The 22725-nt window shown below is 44.2% G+C and overlaps 1 protein-coding gene across 1 annotated transcript in view; it reads right to left on the bottom strand.

The window, feature by feature from the left end:
- LOC138753279 (latent-transforming growth factor beta-binding protein 2-like) overlaps window positions 1-22725 on the bottom strand; it is a 266073-nt gene that overhangs the window by 164851 nt on the left and 78497 nt on the right. Inside the window, exon 4 of the mRNA XM_069916102.1 lies at window positions 3857-4047. Coding sequence (XP_069772203.1) covers window positions 3857-4047 — 191 coding nt within the window. The remainder of the gene's footprint in view (window positions 1-3856; window positions 4048-22725) is intronic.

Here is a 22725-nt window from a genome sequence, read left to right on the forward strand (position 1 = left end):
ACAGATTGGTATAATTAGTGCCAACTATATCATGGCAAATTTACTACACTGAAGAATGTTCAACCTATTGTTCCCCCCCCCCCCATCCTGTTTTAAAGTACTAGCCCACTAGGTCATGGCTTTCCAACTATACATCCCAATACCTTTCAGATGACAACCTTCACTGCCATCACCCTTTCAGGCCATGAGTTCCTTCTACCCTCTGGATAGAACATTGTTTAGTTCTTAACGATTGCCCCCTGGTTGTTGACCCCTTAGATACAGAAATAGAGTCATTGAGAGAGACATGCCCTTTGGCCCACTGAGTTGGCCTGCCAACTATTTACACGAGTCTTATGTTTTACTCTCCCGATCTACTTCCCCTGATTCTACCCACACACCAGAGGCAACTTAGCGGCAATTAACCTGCCCACCTTGTGAATGTGCGTGGAAACACTTACGGCCACAGAGGAAAAGGTCGCATTTCACAGGGACGCCAGCCGAGGTTAGGATCGAACCCCGGCCTCTGGCATTGCGAGGCAGCGGCTCAACTTGCTGCATCATGGTGCCATTTCTCACTAACTTTCTCTAGGACCCTTATGACTTTACGTTAAATAGCAGAGGAAGAAATATTTTGAGAGCAGGGAAAACTGCTTGAGATGGGGTTTTTTTCCTCTCCCCTCAGGAAAAATTTCATGGTTCTGACAGTGAAGGTAGGCAATCTAATGAGTGTAATTTTATCCATAAGTCAATGCCCCTACTTCTGCCACTATCAAGGAGGCAAGTCAGTGATGAAGCAGTTGAAAATTTCTGGGCCTGTAGCTCCAACAATAACAATCGTGACACTGGGCTGCTTCATGGATGGATATCCCCTCTGATTCCTAATGGGCAAGTGTGGACTTTTCAAGGGCCTCCCTTCTAGAATTGACCTCTTTGACCTAGGTAACAATGGGATCTGCAGGGAGGTATCCTGGATCTCAACTGGAACTGAAACTGAACAGAGTAGAGTAGGTTATCAGTGAATACATGCCACCTTGAAAGTAACTTCACACCTGCTGCGTCTGAAAATGGTGGCCAGTGAAATGTAAACTAGTCTTGTTGGATTTATCTTGCTTTTTGAGGGCGAGCTCGTTTTCCATTTTGTTAGGTTAACATTGGTGTTAGGGCTGTGCTGAGGAGGTCCATTTAAAGAGGATGAGGCATGGTTAGGGGTAATTCCAGGGTCGTCTTGTACAGAGTCGTTCTATATGCCAGCATATACGGTATCCCCTGTTTCCAATGTACTCAGCCAATTCTTGATTTCATTAGGTCACCATATAACCATTTACAGCACGGAAACAGGCCATGTCGCCCCTTCAAGTCCGTACCGGTTCACTTGAACAACTCCACTAGCTCCTCCGCAAACTCCTGAGGAAGTAGAGGCTCTCTTCATGATGCCATTGGTGTGTTGGTTCCAGGAAAGATCTTCTGAGATAGTGACTCCCAAGAACCTACATTTGCTCATCCTCTCAGACCGTGTGAAACGTGCTGACAGCTAGCTGCTTCGACACCAATGCATTATTTAAAAGTCGAGCGGACAAGGATCTCATGAAAATGTTGACAAAAATCTATGCAATTACCACTGTGAGATAAAAGTTGTCTTTGTTTAAATGTTAGATCAAAATGGAGAAATGTAAGAATTATAAAATTCTTATTAAAATTTGAAACAAAGCTCTTTTGCTTCAAGTTTTATTAACAAAGCAGTTAACACGACACCTATTACACAGTGCCGGAGACCCAGGTTTGAATCCCGCGCTGTCTGTAAGGAGATTGTACAGTCTTCCCGTGTCTGCGAGGGTTTCCTCTGGGTGCTCCGGTGTCCTTCAAAATGTATGGGGTAAGAAGGTTAATTGGGCGACACAGGTTTAAATGGTCGGAATCAGCATTTACCATGTGGTAAATAAGAGAAAATTTAATTCAAAAATTAGCGTTAAACACGTACATCTGCATTTCTATGTGGAAGAGGTCTTGAAGCACTTTAAAAAACAAATGATGAAAAGATTGTTCAGAGGAAAGTTCTCGAGGCATCTTAAAGGAAATGAAATTAGCATCAGGACACAGGTCGAAGGAGGGAATGTCGGAGCTTAAAACCTCACTGGGTGCAAATTGGGCTGCGGCCAGTTCTGATAGAAGCAGAGATGGCAGGATCCGAGGTGCTGAAATGCAAAAATGGAACTCTGCTCCAGAAGATACAAATGAGGGCTGCAAAGGGCATCCTTATGTGCAAAGCATGGTCTGCGTGCTCCAGATGATTGTGTTGGAGGATGGCGTCAACTGTTCCTGGACGTATCTGGTCATGTTCCAGAATACCCCAACATTTCTCTCAAGGAGGGCATTCGGTTTCCAGTGGCTCAGGGGCGGCACGTAGCGGTTAGTGCAAAGCTGTTATAGTACCAGCGGGGTTAGAATCCTGTGCTGTCTGTGCACTCTCCCCATGTCTGCGTAGGTTTCCCTCCAGGGGCTCCGGTTCCCTCCCACCGTTTGAAACGTACCAGGGTTAATTGGAAAATGGCCTGTCTACTGTGCTGTATGACCAAATTTAAAATAATTGCTCGCTGCCTTTGGTTGTGACAAAATTAACACTCTTCAAAGCATCAGACAACCCAAGTCATTAGTTACCAAGCTTCACAAGGTTTTAATGCACAATAAAAATCGGATTGCATCTGAGAATGTATCAGTGGACATGGATGGTGTATCGACATGCAACGGATGTTGAGAGGTGTCATTGAGCATAAGCTCACTAACAGCAGTCGGCCAAAATGTATCCAAATTTTGTCACATTTCATTTGGTTCCAAATTTTCCCCATGCTAAAGATCTGACTAGTTGAGCTGTAGCAACAGATGGCAGGATGACATATAAATTCAGACTTCATCTTAAAACTTAAGCATTCCAGTTCTGATGGAAAGTTATCATATATGCCGGAGTATAGGATGATCTGAAATTTTAAAATGTCACCTCAAAATCAGGGGTCATTCTGAATTGCTGCGTCTAAAATCCGAACCTTGACAGGGAAATCTTAGCATCGTAGCCATCGTGCCCCCTCCCCCTCCTGTCCCCATCCTGCTGGCTCCAATTCAGGTGTCCCGGTGAGGCCCTAGGCCACTCGACCACCTCCCCTCGTGCTGACAACCCGCCTCACCTTCACGCAAATGGCGCGCGCCTCGAGGGGCATTGGCCGCTCAGTGGGGCAAACCTCCGCGCGCCCAACAAAGTCACAGCGCTCCCGTGCGGGGTCCAACCGCCCAGTCCAACTGCCATCGGCTCTGTACAGGCTTTAAACGGCCCATTGCAGGAGCCGATGGTGGTTTATTTTAAAATCTGCCAATAAAATTAAATCCTTTAAAGGGCAATTGGGTATTAAAATATTTGTGTCAGCTTTACTCCACTGGTCAGTGGAGCCAGACTTTGGGGGCTGGGTTGGGGGGGGGGGGGAGTCACCTTATACAAAGGGTATATCACAAAACTGACATTTAAGGTGGAAATTCCAGGGTCGTCTTGTACAGAGTCATTCTATATGCCAGCATATATGGTATCACCTGAAACAACAACTCTTTCTCTCTCCACCGGCTGGGCAAATACTTCAAGGATTTTTTTTTTTGTGTGATTTTGTTTTTAAATCACAAAGAAAGGTAGTGCTTCGTGAATTTCTGTAGAATAATTGACATGACTCTCAAACCAGGCAGTCTGGTTATCAAACTGGCTAGATGAAAGGGGAGCGGGGTTGGGGGGGGGGGGGGGGAGGGGAGAAAAAAAACGAGCTGATTTTGCCTTTCCAAACCATTTATTCTTAAAAAATTTGTACGATATTCAAAGCACAGAGTTATTTCTGTCACTCACCTCGTGGTAGGGCATTTTTGTTTTCTGCTATAACGCGTCCATTTGTAGCAAAGCGAGCCTGTGTCTGCCCATTGCTGGTAAAGAGTGAATTGGACAGTAACTGCCCATTTCCATTTGATAAATGTTTCACCATACGGGACGTTCCTGTCAATTGCTGAGTATTAACATGCTGTCCATATTTAGTTTGCGGACTGTTGGGGAAGAAAAACATCATAAATAAAACTCAGCATGTTAACATTTAAATTAACTGCTTCAGACTTTGCTTAAAGAGTTTTATTTTTGGAAAGATCTAAAATCGTTGGTGAACTATACTTTCCAGAAGCATTTCAAAAATGATTAAATTTTCTCTCCAAGAAATAATTATCTAACAGAAGTTAGTTACTGCAACATTCTCTACGGTGTCCAATTATTCCTCCAAGAAGAAAATTTTAATAACACTGATATCCAGGTATAAATACCAATAAACCATTTAACTTTAGAGAGTACTGCATTCATAAGAACTGTGTTTACCCAATAGACAAGAGGGACAAATTAATTCGCACAGGATGCAATTTTCATTCCTCTCAATGCCATGAGAACTGAGTGGGCGAGCAGCGTAAGTGAGAGAAGAAGATTGGTCAGCATTTGGGGCCCGAACCTTTAGTCTTTGGTTCCAACCTGAAATATTGACCATTCCTTTTCTCTCACTGGTGCTGCTCAATGCGCTAGGGTCCTCCAGCAGTTTATCTTTGGCTCCGGATTCCTGCATCTGCAGTATCTCCCTTGTCTCCATTGCAGTCCAAATCTGTTTTGGGACGTCGCTCCACAGGACCATAAGAGCAACAGAGAGGATCACTAGGGTCTCCCTTCCACCCATCAATGTAATTTACTGATATCTTTGTCTGAAGAGGGCTTGCAAAATCCTTATGGACCCCCTACCACCCGGCACACAGCAGCTACCAGCTAATCCCACCTGGAGAGAATCTTACTTTTCTCATTATTTATTACAGAATATTAATTTTTCTGTATTTGCACAGTCAGTTCATTTACACTTCTTTCTTTTGTGTATGTTTCTCTCTTCTTGAGTACACTTTACAGTAACTGTTAAGTAGAAATTCTACCTGGCCCGCGGGAAAAAAGAATCTCAGGGTTGTATGTGATATCATGTATGTACTCAGGCAATAAATTTGAGCTTTGAGCTATGAAGTCAGTTTAAGTACACTATTATTAAAGAAACTTAAGTACCTATAGCAACTATTACAAAGCTAGTGGCGCTCAAGATTCAAGATTAAAGATTACATTTATTGTCTGTAAGGCAAACAGATTAATCTCAGAGGCAATCCTGGCAACAATTACACATTTTGCTGGTCTTCTACAGCCCCTGTGCTGCGACGAAGTTTTAAATTTTCTTAAAAATTTAGACATGTATCACGGTAACAGGCCATTTCGTCCCATGAGTCCATGCCACCCAGTTTACACCAAATTAACCCAAACTCCCCACCCCCCGCTACATTTTGAAAGGAGGGAGGAAACTGGAGTCCCCCGGGGGAAACCTATGCAGACACAGGGAGAACGTACAAACTCTTTACAGACCGCGTGGGATTCGGACCCCGGTCCAGATCGCTGGCATTGTAAGGGCGTGGTGCTAACCGTGCTGCTCCTCTTGCTTTAGTCAAAAGTTGACTTCTCACAGCCGTACAACACAAAAGACCTTACAAACCCAGGCGAAACAATCAAAAGATGTCTCCTGTGGCAGGCAAGCACGTTGATCCACTTTAATGAGGAACAGATTCCTTTCAGTATCCTAAGTGCCTCTCATGCTTTTCCAAGTGATCTTACGAATGAGAGAAGCAAACACTCACAATCTCTATTTTCTCATAGCTGTTCCCAACAAGGCTTTGATTTCAATTCTGTATTATGTGTTAACAATCCCATTTTAGGTTGTAGCCATAACCAAAAATTCTACATCGTGAACAATAAAAGATTTAGTTGTACGTGCGAAAGGGAGGTGTAAAATATCAATTTATTGTTATGAAACTAAGGGAAACAATGAAGTTCTGACCATATTTAAATAGCAAATATCTTATCATTTCTCCAAATCTGATTATTTTGGAAAAAATGTTTCATTTTTGCCAAACAGCAGAGAACAATTAATAGAATTTTTTTTCCTACCCCAGACTTCCAGTCAGATGTTACCGTTTTTTTTTTAAAAAAAGGGGGAGTGCGGGTTCCAGATGTTTTTTTTTGCTCTTTGAACCCCTCCACTATCCCGGTTTCTCACGTGAAGACGAATCATGGCATTGCAATTCAGCCAGATGGGGCACTGGACCTGCAAGCACGTACACCATTCAAACTCTGCGAGACACTCCTGCGAAATCGAAACATCTGCACTCAGTTGCGGGATCGGGGACCCAAACAACATATGAGTGAATAGGCCACAGAAACAAAACAAAATGATGACAGGCTCAGAGCTCCCAGAGGATGTTAATCCAAGATAATGGTTATTTATGGGAGTTGCAATGAAGTCGAATGATTCATGACCATCATTCATTGTAATAACTAATCCCTTGGCCGGTAATCATCTGGGTAAAACATGAAAGTCTGCAGACGCTATGATTGTTGTAAAAACAGACTCATGGCCTTTTGATGTTCATTGGAGGGCAACTCGGATAATTGTGCGACAGTCTTCTGCTCTGCAGTAAGAAAGAAAAATCTCATTGAAATAAAATATATATTCTATTCATAGATTTCCAGTGGAAAAAGAAACTGGGTGCATTGCCACATGATTACAATGTGTGAACTGCTTCGACTGACAAATGTGACAAGTGAGATTCTGCTCATAAGCACTCCGTTCTTGGGAAATCTCTTTTGTATTGCCCATGTGTCATTGGATTGCCTCCAAGACCAAGGAGTTTAAAGTTGGACAGAAGAGAAGTGAAATATGTTCAGAGCAATACTTCAAGATTGGCAAAAGCAAATTGACAGGCTGTTTTCCAGGCCAACCAACTATGTTTTAAGAGGACAGGAACAATATTTCAATAAATTATTACCATATATGCCTTGTGGAAGGAATGACACCCGAAATTTCCACCTTTGAGTGATACCCTTTGTGTAAGATGAATCCCCAACCCCCTCTTACCGCTGACCAGTTAAAAGCAAAGCACAATATTTTAATAAAAACTTGTCACTTATAGGTTTTAATTTTATTTGCACGCTTTAAAATAAACCATCATCGGCTCCCGTAACGGGCCGCTTGAAGTCGGTGCAGAGCCGACGCCAGTCGGACCGGGCGGATGGGCCCCCCAGGGGTGTGGATGAGAGGGGGTGGTGGCGCGGAATCTTCAGGAGACTGAGTGAGAGATTGCGTTGGAGCCGGTAGCAAAGATGGCAGTGGTGTTGAGGCTACATCACCGGGGTTCGGATTTTAGACCCGGCTTGTAGGCCGACCACCGATTTGAAGTTGAAATTTTTTAAAGCATGCTTGCCCTATATCGTACCCTTCTCCCCAGATCAAACTGAACCTAAAGAATATTCATCACTTTTCCATTCATCTCTCACACCTGTAAGAAGTTCCAAGCACCTCATGCTTTGCTCAATCCAATGATTTTTCCATGCAACTTTGTGAGTTCCTCAGAATGGTTGATTGCATTGGTAATTGCATTACCATTTCCATTGGCCCAACAAGAAAATCATTCAGACAGATGGGGAATAGCACAAAAGGAAGGCTGCTCTCTTCAAAAACAATGCAGAAATAGCCCTACAATCTCTGCTTGCTACTTGCTCCTTCCAATCATTTTTTTTAAAGAAATGTAATTTTCAACCCTTCCAAAATTTTGACAGTCCTTAAGCTTTTTCCATCAGTTCCCTGAAGCTTGTTGTCAAAGACTTTCTGGAACTCAATGTGCCTCACGTTCACTGAATTCTTTGCATCCAAAAACACTAAATAGTTTGGCAGAGGAGAAAATTAGAACAGTGTGAAACATGAAGGTCCTGCAGACGCTGTGATCGTAGTAAATACACAAAAGTGCGGGAGGAAAAGCCAGAATTGGCAGGAGCCTTGGATTAGATGAACAAGAGGAGGAAGAAGGTTTAAGGCCGTAGAAAGGGTCAGCAGTCAGGGTGGAGAATCCTGTGGGGAGGGGGAGGGAGGGAGGAAGGAGGCGTGGCGATGGAGTCATCGGGGCATAAGGACTTGTGCGGAACCTGCTGGAAGTGTGGTCAGAGGAGGACAAGGATATATTTCGGGCTGAAGCCCTGAGGTATGAGTAAAATGCAGGCAGGAGCCTGAATGAAGAGGCAGGGAGCAGGAGGAGGAGGGAAGGAGGGGCTGGTGGAAGGAGCTCAGGCCGTATGTGGACATGCATAGGAGGGCGCGAGAGGAAAGGTAAGGATCGATTGCGGGGAGGGGTGGGGTTGGCTCTGTGAATGAAGAGCCAGAGGAAAGGAGACAGAGGGAAAAGGGAAGAGGGACAAGGGAAGGGGGAGCAGGAGGAAAGAAAATATAGGGATAAGGTACAAACGGAGGGAGTGAGGGGGCCTAACAGAAAGCGGAGAAATTGATGTTAATGCCATCCAGTTGGATGAAATAGGAGGTGCTGTTCCTCCAGTTTATGGGTGGTCTCAGTCACAGCGCATGAGACCATGGACAGACATGTCGGTATGGGAATGGGGCCGAAGAACTGAAATGGGTGGCCACTGGGAGATCCATGCTATTACAGCAGGTAGAGAGAAGGTGGTCAACCAGTCTGTGTTCAGACTCTCTGATGTAGAGAAGGCCGCAAGGGGAGGTAGATGACCCCTGCCAAGTCACAAGTGAAGAGTTGCTCACATCACCAACTTGGATGATGTCCCATGAAAAAACTATATCCCCAGAACAGATGGAGGAATTGTGAAAAAGGAATAGAATCCATACAGGAGCAGGGAGTGAGGAGATGCAGTCGGTAACTATGGGAGTTGAAAAATGTCTGTCGAGTCTTTATCTCCTGGAATGTTCTGTCCACAGTAGAGGCCTCATCATTGTTCTCCTTTGACCACACTTCATCAATTTCCACACACACCATGAAGCCAAATTCTCTGACGTCTCCATCTCCATGCCCACTTCCTCCCTCTCCCGCTCCGCCCCCAGGATTATCCATCCTGACTGCAGACCCTTTCTATAACCTTAAATCTTCTTCCTCCTCTTGTTCACTTGATTCTAGGCTTCTGCCAACTCTCAATCTTTATATTTCCAACTGCCAAAGAGACATCAATTGTATTGACTTCACTACTCCCCTCACTCACTATATTTTAACCCCCTCGGAATGCTTTACCGTCCCACTCTCTCTGCTCCCATCCTGAGCTCACTGCGAAACCCACAGACTTAGTCTGCTGTAGTCTTGCGTACCGACCTCTACCTTGTCGAGGCTAGACAATAGCTCTCAGACACCTCCTCTTACTTACCCCTTCAACAGGACCCCACGAAAGAACATTAAACCATTGTTTCATGCACCATCTCTGACTCCATTACTTCTGATCTTTGTTTCCATGTGCTCCTGTCCCACTAAACAGGTATCTGCCTACCTCAACCCCACTTTGTTCCCCCCCCAGTCCAGTCTCTCTCTCGCTACATCTATGATACCTCATTTCAACAATGTCTAGTTCCCTGAACTCGACCACCTCATCTTCACCATGGACACCATCCATGCACCTCCCTCCCCCATTCTGATTTAGACATACACCATGGTAACAGGCCAATTCAGCCCATGAGTCCATGCCACCTGATTTACACCCAATTAACCTACAACCCCCAGTACATTTTGAACAGTGGGAGTAAACCGGAGACCCTGGGAAAACCCACATGGAATTGGTGAGAACATACAAACTCCTTAGAGACAGTGCGGGATTGGAACCCCTGTCCCAATTGCTGGCACTGTGAAGGCATTGCGCTAATCATTACACAAACCATGCCACTCCTCAACAAGAGACCCGACCAGTCTCACTCTACCCTCTTCTTGTCCTCATCCTCAACAGAATCCTTTGGTTCATCTCACTTTCTCCAAGTCAATGAAGTAGCCATGGGTAGCTGAAGTGCCAGTTGATGAAGTAGACAAAGACGATGTGGTCAAACAATAATCATGGCTTTTATTAGCAGAAACTCATGGTACAATAATGAAAGACAATAAGGCCCAAGGGGAGTGTCCTTAACAGTCGAGATAATGCACAGCCAATGTTAGTACAGCAAGGCTCACCAGAGGGGGGACAGGCAGCTTGGCAGACATTCACCACAATAGCCACATGGAGCCCAGCCATGCCTATCTTTTTGTTGGCTACATGGAGCATCCATGCAGCAAGTTTACACAGGTAATGCTCCTCAACCCTTCCTCCGCTGCATCAATGACTTCACTGGTGCAGCCCATGAGGAGCTTGTCAACTTCATCCACTTTGCTGCCAACTTCCAGCCTGACCTCGAATTCACTTGGTCCATCTACAGCAACACTCCCCCTTTTCTCGACATCTCTGTCTCCATCTTTTGCAAACTAGAACAGAGGTGGGTTATTCAGCCAGCAACATCTGTTCCATTACTTAATCCAACTATATACGATCTGTATCTCAAGTCTATTTATCTACCTTTCATCTCTCTCTCTCCCTCGCATGATATCGTTTCCAAGTAGAAATCTAATAATATCACAGTTGATCATTTCCCCAGACCCACTACCTACAAATTCTGGACAGCAAGAGTTCCCAATTTCCACTTCTTCTGTGAGAAAGAACACTTTCTGGTTTTACATCTGAGGAGTCTGTTTTATCTCTATGTTAGAACGATAGAGCCATAGAACATTACAGTACAGAAACAGGCCCCTTGGGCCCTTCTAGACTGTGCCAAACTATTTTTGTGTTTAGTCCCACTGACCTGCACCCGGTCCATAGCTCTCCATGCTTCTCCATCTATGTACCTGTCTGAATTCTTCTTAAATGTTAAAATTGAACCCACATTCACCACTTCATCTGAGAGCTTGTTCCACTCTCCCACCACTCTCTGAGTGAAGAAGTTCCCCTTCATGTTCCCCCTAAACCTTGTCTCTTTCACCCTTAACCCACGTTCTCTGGTTTGTATCTCACCTACTGTTAGGTAAAAACATCATGAGCTGGGAATGAAGAAGGAGTCACCCAGTGCTGGGCCGTAACAAGATGCAGTTGTGACCTTGTACTCTCAAGATAAGAGTGGTAATGACAAATTGATGTGCAGCAAGCTAGCAGAGAAGGATAGCAACAGTTTATTCATTGGACAATGTAATGGTATGATAATTTACTAAGTACGTATCCTGAGGTATAAAAAAAACACCACTTGCTGATAACGGCAGAATGCGCCTTCTCCAACTAACACTGTTAGTTGCAAGTGTTACAATCCGGTAATAAAGAACAAAGAACCTTGATTTCGACTCAGTCTGGTGTCTGACTCACTCATTCATGAACAAAGCAGACCTAACACTACCCTCAGTGGAAAATGCCTATCTACATTTACTCTGTCCACTCCCCTCATAATTTTAAATACCTCAATCAAATCTCCCCTCATTCTTCTACTCTCCAGGGAATAAAGTCCTAACTTGATTAACATTTCCCTATAACTCGGTTCCTGAAGTCCAGGCAATATCCTAGCAAATCTTCCTACCACTCTTTCTATCTTATTGATATCTTTCCTGTAGTTAGATGAACAAAACTGCACACAATACTCCAAATTTGACCTCACCAATGTCTTAAACAACTCTGTCATAACATCCAAACTCCATACTTTGATTTATGAAGGCCAATTTGCCAAAAGCTCTATTTACAATCCTATCTACCTGTGACACCACTTTCAGGGAATCATGTATCTTCCTTCCCAGATCCCTCTGTTCTACTACACTCATCAGTGCCATACCATTTACCATGTACGCCCTTTCTTGGATTTTCCTTCTAAAATGCAACAACTCATACTAGTCTGCTTTAAGTTCCATCTGAAATTTTTCAGCCCATTTTTCCAGGTGGTCCAGATCCTACTGAAAGTTTTGAAAACCTTCTTGGCTGTCTATAATATCTCCAATTTTAGTGTCATCTGCAAACTTGCTGATCCAGTTTACTACATTATCATTCAGATCATTGATATGGCTGTCTCTTCTTTGTGGTTGTCACCTTGTCGTAGTGAAGAAGCTTGTGTGGACCTGAGATTCCGAGAGTGATGCCATCTGGAGTTGTGCTGCAGGTAGGACCACCCATGGCAGTAAGGTTGAGGGTGAGGCCCCTGACAAAAAACAATCCAACCAAGACCTCAATGGTGGAACAGGCGGACAAATTTACTTCAAATTCAATGGCTATGAAGGCGGACGAAGGCTGCAACAAATCCATCAGCTAATCATCATAGTTTTCATGTCATTGGAATTGGTTGATTTGTGAAGTATCGTGTGCTTTGTGGAGTACACATTAAATAAATACATGCAGAGGCGTCTTCACTCTGAGGGCCACTTTGCATGAATGGATTTATAAGCTACTTGAGAACCCATAAATAGATCAATGGAACGCAGACCATCAATCCCGACCTCGAGGGCTAGCCACAGTGACGATAGATGTCAAACAACAATGGTCCCGGTACTGATCCCTGAGGCACACCACTAGTCACAGGACTCCAGTCTGAGAAGCAACCATCCACCACCTCTCTCTGGTTTCTCCTCTCCAAACATTGTCAAAACCATTTTACTACCATGAATACCAAGCGTCCAAACCTTCCTGACTAACCTCCTATGTGAGACCTAGTCAAAGGCCTCACTAAAGTCCATGTAGATAACATCCTCAGCCTTCCATTCATCAATTTTCAAGGTAACTTCCTCAAAAAACACTATCAGATTGGTTAAACATGTTCTACCACGCACAAAGCCATGTTGTCTATCCCTAATCAGTAACTGGTTATCCAAGTACTTGGATATCCAATCTCATAGAATACTTCCAATAATTTACTGACATCAGGTTCACTAGCCTATAACTTCCAGGGTTACTTTTGGATCCTTTTTTTAAACCAAGGAACAACATTAGCTACCCTCCAATCCTCTGGCACCACACCCATGGATAAGGACATTTTAAATATTTCTGCCAGAGCTCCTGCAATTTCTACACTACCCTCCCTCAAGGTCTGAGGGAATATCATATCAGCCCCTGAAGATTTATCCACCCTTATTTGCTGTAAGACAGCAAGTACTTCTTCCTCTTTAATCTGTGTAGGTTCCATGACCTCACTACTCGATTTCCTTACTTCTCACTACTCTGTGCCAGTTTCCTGAGTGAATACTGATGCAAAAAAAAAACATTTAAGATCTCCCCCTCTCTTTTGACTCCATACAAAGCCGACCACTCTGACTTTCAAGGGGACCAATTTTGTTCCTTAGTGTCCTTTTGCTCTTAATATATCTGTAGAAACCCTTTGGATTTTCCTTCATATTGTCTGCCAAAGCAACCTTTGAGCCTTGATTTCTTTCTTGAGGGTTTTTCTTACATTTTTTATACTCATTTGCTGATTGGGTTTCTGATTGTACACTTTGAGATTCAAAAAGGTCAAGAATAAAACAAACAATAATGTAGAAATGTCCCCTCTTCTATTAACATTTATGTATCCTTCTTCTTTGGCTTGGCTTCGCGGATGAAGATTTATGGAGGGGGTAAAAAGTCCACGTCAGCTGCAGGCTCGTTTGTGGCTGACAAGTCCGATGCGGGACAGGCAGACACGATTGCAGCGGTTGCAAGGGAAAATTGGTTGGTTGGGGTTGGGTGTTGGGTTTTTCCTCCTTTGCCTTTTGTCAGTGAGGTGGGCTCTGCGGTCTTCTTCAAAGAAGGTTGCTGCCCGCCAAACTGTGAGGCGCCAAGATGCACGGTTTGAGGCGTTATCAGCCCACTGGCGGTGGTCAATGTGGCAGGCACCAAGAGATTTCTTTAGGCAGTCCTTGTACCTTTTCTTTGGTGCACCTCTGTCACGGTGGCCAGTGGAGAGCTCGCCATATAACACGATCTTGGGAAGGCGATGGTCCTCCATTCTGGAGACGTGACCCATCCAGCGCAGCTGGATCTTCAGCAGCGTGGACTCGATGCTGTCGGCCTCTGCCATCTCGAGTACTTCGACGTTAGGGGTGTAAGCGCTCCAATGGATGTTGAGGATGGAGCGGAGACAACGCTGGTGGAAGCGTTCTAGGAGCCGTAGGTGGTGCCGGTAGAGGACCCATGATTCGGAGCCGAACAGGAGTGTGGGTATGACAACGGCTCTGTATACGCTTATCTTTGTGAGGTTTTTCAGTTGGTGTATGTATTATGTATAGATTTATGTATAACATTTATGTATCTTTTTTCTTTCTTTTCTTTGGCTTGGCTTCACGGACGAAGATTTATGGAGGGGGTAAAAAGTCCACGTCAGCTGCAGGCTCGTTTGTGGCTGACAAGTCCGATGCGGGACAGGCAGACACGATTGCAGCGGTTGCAAGGGAAAATTGGTTGGTTGGGGTTGGGTGTTTATGTATAGATGAGAGATAAAACACGACTTCATTTTCAAATAGAGATGTAGATCATGGAAAGAAACCCTTTGGCCAATGTCCTCTATGCTGACGTGCATTTGGCCCAGAATGACTTAACTGTACCAGATCTATCACATCCTCTGGAAGCTTGTTCCATTTACTTATTGTGTGGAAATAGTTGCCCCTCAGGTCGCTTCTAAATTACCCTTTCATGCCTTAAACCTACTGTATTTCTATCGACCCTGGAGAAAAAAGACTTTGATGATTTACCTTATTGCGACACCTTGGGATTTTAGCTGAGGCCGCCCCTTGGCCTCCCACACTCCAGGATAAAACAATGCAGCCTGTTCAGTCTTTCCTGGTAACTCAAACCCTCCAGTCCCAGTAAGGCTCCAGTGAGTCTTTTCTGCCCTAATTCCAGCTTCATTACACCCATCCTGTAGATGGGAGATCATAACTGCACACAGCACTCCAAACCGGAGCGCCTGGCGGAAACCCGCGAAGCTATGGGGAGGATGTACAAACTCCTTACAAACAGTGATTACAGACAGGATTTGAACCCGTGCCGCTGGCGCTGTAATAGCATTGCACTAACCGTCTCACCGAAGGATGATCTCCCAACTCCTGTTATTTTATTCCTTGACTGATAAAGGCGAGTGTGCCCAATGCCTTCCCATCACTCTGTCCACTATGTGTAGGAAACCATGTCCCTGTACCCCTAGGCAAATCTGTTCTATAACCACCTCCAGGCCCCTGCCATTTACACCATCAAATCTGAGGTTTTGCATTTTGGTAAGCCTTGTGCTGGGTTTAATGTCCAAATCCATCTGCCATTCCTCTGCCCACTTACGTATGTGATCTAGATCATTTTGCAATCTCCGACAACCTCCTCACTGCCCACCACACCACAAATGCAGCTCCATAAACAGCGGCTAGGACCCTTGTTACTCAATTGCTACAAAATCATTCCAAGGCAATAGGGCTTACTGCAAGCCCCAGAAAGTCTTTAATTTTTCTTCTAGCTCGACCATCCATCTGATGTATTTACTTGTTTGCAGCACAGTTGAAGCCAGTTCTGCCCACTGAAATTCATGTCCCCTAATTACACTCAATTAACCTGTGAACCCCATATGGAAACTGGAGTACCCTGGGGAAAACGCACACAGATCACAGGGAGAACGTACAAGCTCCCTACGGACAACGCCGGATTCGAACTCGGCTTGCTGGCACTGTAATAGCACTGCGGTAAGTGCGCCACTTACTGTGCTAACCGTGTTGCCAACTTGCGCTAACCGTTCCACCCACATATGCTAACCATGCCGCCCAACTAAGCTAACCATACCATTCACCTACCCTAACTGGGCCGCCTACCTACACTAACCATGCCGCCCACGTTTACTTTCGTGCTGCGATCTATAAACAGTACCATCAAAAACTTGGGAGTATTTTTTTAATCATGTGCAAATTGCTTACATATGCCACTCTGCAAAATTAGACTGCATGCATAATCATTCCTGGATCAATCAACAGCAATCATGAAATTGGTCCGAGAACTTCCGTGCACAATACTTCTTGCAGTTGGTATTTACCTGGGGTCAGCTTGCTGAAATCACAGGTCACACAGCACAGATTTTCTCTGCTGTCACCACTGGGGAAACCTACAAATTTACTCACAAAAAATACAGGAACACATTGCACGGATTTTGGGACTGAGATGAAAATCAAAGAGTTTGCACTCTTACACCGTTGTCCCATGTACAGGCTCTCCCAGTCCAATTTTTCAAAGGTGAAAACTGTGTCACATAATTCATTGGGCTCCAATAGTTCGGTGGAGAGAGCATTGGTCTTTTAAACGAAGGTCGCACGTTTGTTCCTTGCTGGGGCCTCATTTCTGTGAGGCGTTGGGCAAAGTGGTGACTCTCTGTCTTCAAAGTTAACAAAGTTAAAGAATTTCATTATGTTACATTCTAAATGGAGTATTACAATAGTGGAACCTTTTCCCTTTGTTAAAATGAAAGTCTGCTTCTCTCAATAATAGTTACATCGATCACTTAGATCCACTGATTCAGTAAAATAGCCAGAAAAGACAGAGGAGAGTGTTGGACAGGGCATTACTCTGAATGGCTGTCTGTGACTAGTGGTGTTCAAAGTCAAAGTTCAAGTCTATTGACAAAGTAAATATGGCATCACATACAACCCTGAGATTCTTTTTCTGTGAGTCATACCATTAACTGTAAACTGTACTCAAAGGAATAAAGAAAGGTAAACAAACTACAAATGCACAAGTATAAATATCTTTCTTTCTTTGGCTTTGCTTCGCGGACGAAGATTTATGGAGGGGTAATGTCCACGTCTGCTGCAGGCTCGTTGGTGACTGACAAGTCCGATGAGGGACAGGCAGGCATGGTTGCAGCGGTTGCAAGGGAAAATTGGTGGGTTGGGGTTGGTGATGGGTTTTTCCTCCTTTGTCTTCTGTCAGTGAGGTGGGTTCTGTGGTCTTCTTCGAAGGAGGTTTCTGCCTGCCGAACTGTGAGGCGCCAAGATGCACGGTTGGAGGCGATATCAGCTCACTGGCAGTGGTCAAAGCGGCAGGCACCAAGAGATTTCTTTAAGCAGTCCTTGTACCTCTTCTTTGGTGCACCTCTGTCTCGGTGGCCAGTGGAGAGCTCGCCATATAACACAAAATAATGAGCGAAATATGAGTCCTTAAATGAGACTCTGAGTGAGTCAGCTGTGCAGGAGTCTGATCGTTGAGGGGTAGCAACTATTCCTGAGCCTGGTGGTATGAATCCTGTCGTACCTCAAGATTCAAGATTCATCTTATTGTCATAATAATAAAACAGGGTCACATTACATGAAATTTCTTTTTGCCTGCTGCAAGGCAGACAGATTCGCAACTGGCAGGAATTGCCTGGACACCTCTTACAGTCAGAGAAAGGGAAGCAAGATATTCCCTCCCCAGAGTCATCGAGTGTCTGTAGATTCACCTCCAGCGCTTCTGCAGCCTCCACAGCCACCCAGAGTCCATTCCAAACCACTGGCGACCCGAGCTCCAGATCTGAATCTCCAACATGGTTAAGAACCCTTCAGTGCCCTCAGCACATCCTCAAATCGCGGTTCCGATACGTGGTACCCTTCCGGCCAGTTCGAGCCAGTGTTCAGCAGTCCACAGCCTGGTGCGAGTCTCCTAACAGCAATCTCCAGCACCCCATAGCTTCTTCCCCTTGAGTTGCCAGCAGCCCACTGCAGGACCCACCCCCCCACAACTGGTCTATCTCCATGGTCACAGTCCCTCCTCAAACGGGGTTGGCATTCCCATCCTCTGGTGCTCTGCTCTAGTCCTCGGTTTCCCCGAAGTCTGAAGCCCCTCGTGTCTGCTGCCGATTAATAGGCGCCACCGTCTTGGACACAGACCCAGAGGTCATGGGATCTCAAATAAAAACGACTGCTGGCTCCCTCAACGGGGCGTTCAAAGCTCAGGCTGAACCAATGGCAGTCGACTGGGCAGCTGGACCCCGCGGGAGCACTGCATCTCCATTCCCTGGCTCCCCGCGGGTCCACGCCAACGTTGCCGCTACAGCGGCTCTGGCAGCGCCGCCATCTTTGCACATCCTACCTGAAGGCAGCAGCAAGGGAAAGTTTTGAAAGGATCAGTGCTGGGACCTCTCTTGTTTGCGGAGAAAGATATAGATAGCCTGATCACAAAGTTTGCAGATGACCTGAATATCTGGGGTGGTGTTTAGTGAGCAAGGTTGCCAAAGCAGGATATAGATCAATCGGAAATTAGGGCAGAGAAATAGCAGCTGGAGTTCAGTTCAGACAAGAGTGAGGTGATAAATTTTGGGAGGTCAAACCGAAGAGGAGTGTGTACAGTAAATGCCTGAAGCCTTTAGAGCATTAATATACAGGGGGATACTTGCACACAAAAATACTGCTTCCTAAAATTGGCAACATGAGTGATTAGGGTGGTAAAGGCATGCTTGTTTTCATTAATTGCAGTGAATTCAAAAGTCTGCAACCCACTTTGCAGCTGTGTAAAACGCTAATTAGTTAATTTTGGATCTTAAGATCCTGACCTGGGACGCTGACTGACCATTTGCTCCATGGACGCTGCCTAGCCCATGGAGTCCCTCCACCTTTAGGGCTCAAGTTAAGTTCAATTGTAACGCTGTACCCAGCGCAGTGAGAAGGGTCCTTTCATAAGTGGGCCAACAAGTCAACTCTAACATTCATGCAGCGGTTCAAAGCACCATTACAGAGCAAAGGATGGCAAGGAACAAAACATTTAACTCGTCCATGGCAAGGATAGTAGGGTGAAGTTCTTTCAGTAGCCTGGTAACTGCAGGATAGAAGCCGTCTTCAAGCCTATTGGTGAGCGATTTTACACTGTTGAACCTTCTCCCTGGTGAGAGGAGAGTGCGTGCTTGGTGGGATAGGCCCTTCAGCTAAACTTCAGAATTACAATTTATTGACATGAACATGTCACAAAACTTATTGTTTTGCAGCAGTATCACGGTGCAAATATTTATATAAACCACCTTACAAAATAAATAAAAATAATGCAAGAAAAAGTCAAATTAAGGCAAATGGCTCTGGTTCATTGTTCATTCAGGAAAGTTGCTCAGGCCATCCAATAAGGTTCTACTCCCAAACATTGCAACAGTACCTGCCTGAACAATCTCCTCCAGCCGCCAGTTCCACACACCCACCTCTCTCTCTGTAAAAATCTTACCCCTGAGGTTCCAGTTAAATCTCTCCTCCCTCACCTTAAACTTCTGTCCACTGGTTACTTCAAATGGGGGCTCACCAGCATCGAGTGTAACTGCAGTGTGACCTCCCAATTTTTACGCTCAGTAATCTGACCGATGAAGGCTATTGAGTCGAAAGCCTTTTTGATCACCGTCCAATGTGCTCTGAGATCCCTCTGCTCTACCATGAACCCCAGATCCACGCCATTCACTGTATAGGTCCTCCCAACATCAGACCTCCAAAACTGCAACACCTTGCACTTCTCAAGATTCCAGCATCTGCACTTTTTATGTTTCTCTAGCGAAGAGGGGTGGCCAAACCTTTTTGGCCACATACAGAAAAATATAAGGAGTCGCAGGCCAAACAACATTAAGCCCGGGAGTTTTCAACCACCAACGGCTCCTTTAACAGGCTGTTTAAAGTCTGTACAATGCTGATGGCAGTTGGGCTGGGTGGTTGGACCCATACGGGGATGGGAGCGCTGATACTTCTCTCCCTGCAGCTACACACCAACGGCAGCGCTGCAATTTCTTTCCTTTCTTCTTTTAACAAGCGTTTTAAAATGGGCAACAGGCTGCAGTTGGCCGGGGGACCGCAGTTTGGCCACCCCTGCTCGAGAGTTACTTTCATGTTTTGTTTTGACTGATTTCTGAAGCATTTCTTAGGAAAAGTCCCTGGGCGTTGTCACTGCAGCCAGCACATATTTAGTGCACCAATTGGGACTGAAATTGAATTTCTAGGCAAAGTACACAGCCTTTTATTCAGCCGTGTAACCAAATTCAAATTGCTGAAACTGATTGCCAAGCGTACACCGCCGTTCCAATTTTTTAATAAAATATAACTTTGTGTTCAGTGAGATTTTGCAGATTGACAAGATCCTGCAATGACTAATACACTGTTGCACTCTACACCCTGTTTTTTGCAGACACTAGATTAGGTTAGTTGTCTATTGAGAAGTCAACATGGTTACTGAGAAAAGCAACGCGACACAAATTGCACAAGGGCCACCTCATTCCTGGAAAATTTCAGTATGAGGCACCATGTGATAATCATGAGTAAGAAAGAATTAAATGGGTTTTCAGATGTAAATTCATCCTTCAGCAAACAATATTAAAAGCAACAGCTTTAGAAAGGTACAATCATCTTCATCCTGAACACACACTGCTACTGTGATTGGGCACATTCTCGAAAGTAACTGAGCCCCAACGGCTCAATATTGTTAAGAGCCCAGAGGACCCCAAATCCAAGCAGCAATAGATATTCACCAAGACAAATGGTTACTTAAACAAAAGTTGCTTTTAATTATCCTTAAACATGAAAACAGAATCACACTTTAACTTATCACTATTGACTTAACTAACCTAACTTCCCCCTTCTAATTCTAAGCGTACGTGTATGTAATATGTAAAGTTCAGAAAAATTCTTGGTTCACAGTCCAATCTCACATCTCACTCCTCCAAGTTCACTGATTGTAGGTAATTCTTATACTGTCCACAGAATTTAACATTTATAAAGTTCACCAGGTTTTGGTGCTTGAAAGGTAAATAGTTACCGCTCAGGAAGGTTCATGTTGGTTGAGAGAGCTATTTGTTGTTCCAGGACATCCACAACTGATTCCTTTTTAATCATCCACTCCAGTGTCTTGCTGACAAAATTTTCCCCCTTCAGGGTTCTCCAGATGATAACCTCTTTCTTTCAGGTCACCAGAGTTCCTTTTTGTTTTCTTATTCCAAGTGAAACATTAGACAGCCAGTCCTCTCTGTCATGATAATGAATATGTATGAGATGTACCGGAAGTCACGTGGTATGAGAGAGAGAAGAACACAAGCAGGAGAACAAAGGAAACGGGAAAATAAAGCCACTGAGAAGTTTACCTGATAAAACTTGTGTTTAATGTTTTATTAACTTCACATTTCGGGCCACAAATGTGACACTCTCCTCTTGCATGAATTAAGAATTCACAACCCGTCTTCCAAATGGGGTTTTCCACAAGCTTGTCAGCTTGTCCTGTTCCTGTCCCAGCTGCTGCCGCTGACTGCATAATTGAAGAATTGAATTCCCTCTCTTTCTCTCTCTCAGAGAGAAAGCCTGTTTGACTCTCTCTGCTTGCAAAACCACATGAACCTCTTAGAACAGCTTCAGACAATCTGCTGTTCCGATAATATCTTTCACCTGTTGCCTTTTTGTAAACAACAAACCATTAATGAAGTTCTTGGGCACTCTCCAAAGCTCTTGCACAGGCTGTGGGGCCGATAGGTCTAGCATTAGCAGAGCTCCAGTATTTCAAATAAGATCTGCTTTAAAGTGTATTTATGTGACCTACACTAAGAAACCTGCACCAATTTATCTCCCAAAAACATACCTATATGCTCTGTCACAATATCAATAAAGTAATTTGATGGTTCCATAGGGGTTTCTGCCTGAACGGATCCCCTTTCATGGAGACCAGAGTGCCATTTCAGGTCTCATTTAATTCCTTTTGTGAGTTGAGCACCATCCTTATGTGGGAAAGCATTAAGTTTTTAAAAAAAATGTTGAATAGCACATTCTTTTTCACTCAAAAACAAGGGAGGATAGTACAATCTATAAGCTTAATCTTCCTGTTGAGGACAACCCTAACCTCCCCACAATTATGTCCATTTGTAGACAACATTAGGCGAAATATAAAATTATAGACAAATTTCAAAGGAGGGAGGGGAAATAACACAAGTAAATGTTTTAAGAAGCTATCACAACTGCTTAAGAAAGGAAATTTGTATAACTCACTTGACAAATCTTTCCTGCCTTTTGTTCTAAATAATATAATATTGGACGTATTAACTTATTGATAATTTGCCTTTTTAATAATTCCTAAGATTACAAACAGATGTTATTAACTGCAATTTCCTTCATTAAGCATGAAATAATCGCAAGCTAAGGCTGAGAACGGATTGATAAAGCCCGACTTTAAAAATCCATAAATTCTTCACAGTTCAATCTGACAAACGCTGTATCAAAAGATTAACAGTAGGGAATAAATCATTGACATTGAACAAAATTCATTAAAACGCAGAAGGAATGGGCAGCATGGTTGGCCTAGGAGTTAGTGCAACGTGATTATGCGCATCCTGCGTGGGTTTTTCCTGGGTGCTCTGGTATCCCCTCCACCCCCAAAAATGGGACAGGGTTGGTAGATCAATTGGGTGTGATTGTGCAGCACGGGTATCGATAGTTGGAATTGGCTTCTTCCATGTTGTAGATAAATATATAGTTTTAACGTTAAAGGCAGCATATAGTCGAAGATTGAGGCTTGATAAATTGCTAGAAACATAAGGAGGTGTGGGTTCTGGGAATATTTTATAATTCAGCAAGGACAGACCAAGATAAAAGAGAAGGGAGAATATGAGAATAAGCTACATGGATGTGAACCGTAAGAGCTTCCATACGCACATAAAAGGGAAAAGACCAGATAGAAGATGCAGGTCCCTTGACAGAGGAAGAATTCATCATGGGGGGAATAAGGAAATGGACAAGAAATAAAACAAATACTTTGCATCTGTCTTCATGGAAGAAAACGCAAAACAATCTGCCAAAAATAACAGAGAACCAAAGAAAATTGGAGTTTGTGAAAGTATAATATGAAAGAAGTTGCTGAGA

This window comes from Narcine bancroftii, chromosome 2 (genome assembly GCF_036971445.1).
Source record: "Narcine bancroftii isolate sNarBan1 chromosome 2, sNarBan1.hap1, whole genome shotgun sequence".
Classification (NCBI taxonomy): domain Eukaryota; kingdom Metazoa; phylum Chordata; class Chondrichthyes; order Torpediniformes; family Narcinidae; genus Narcine; species Narcine bancroftii.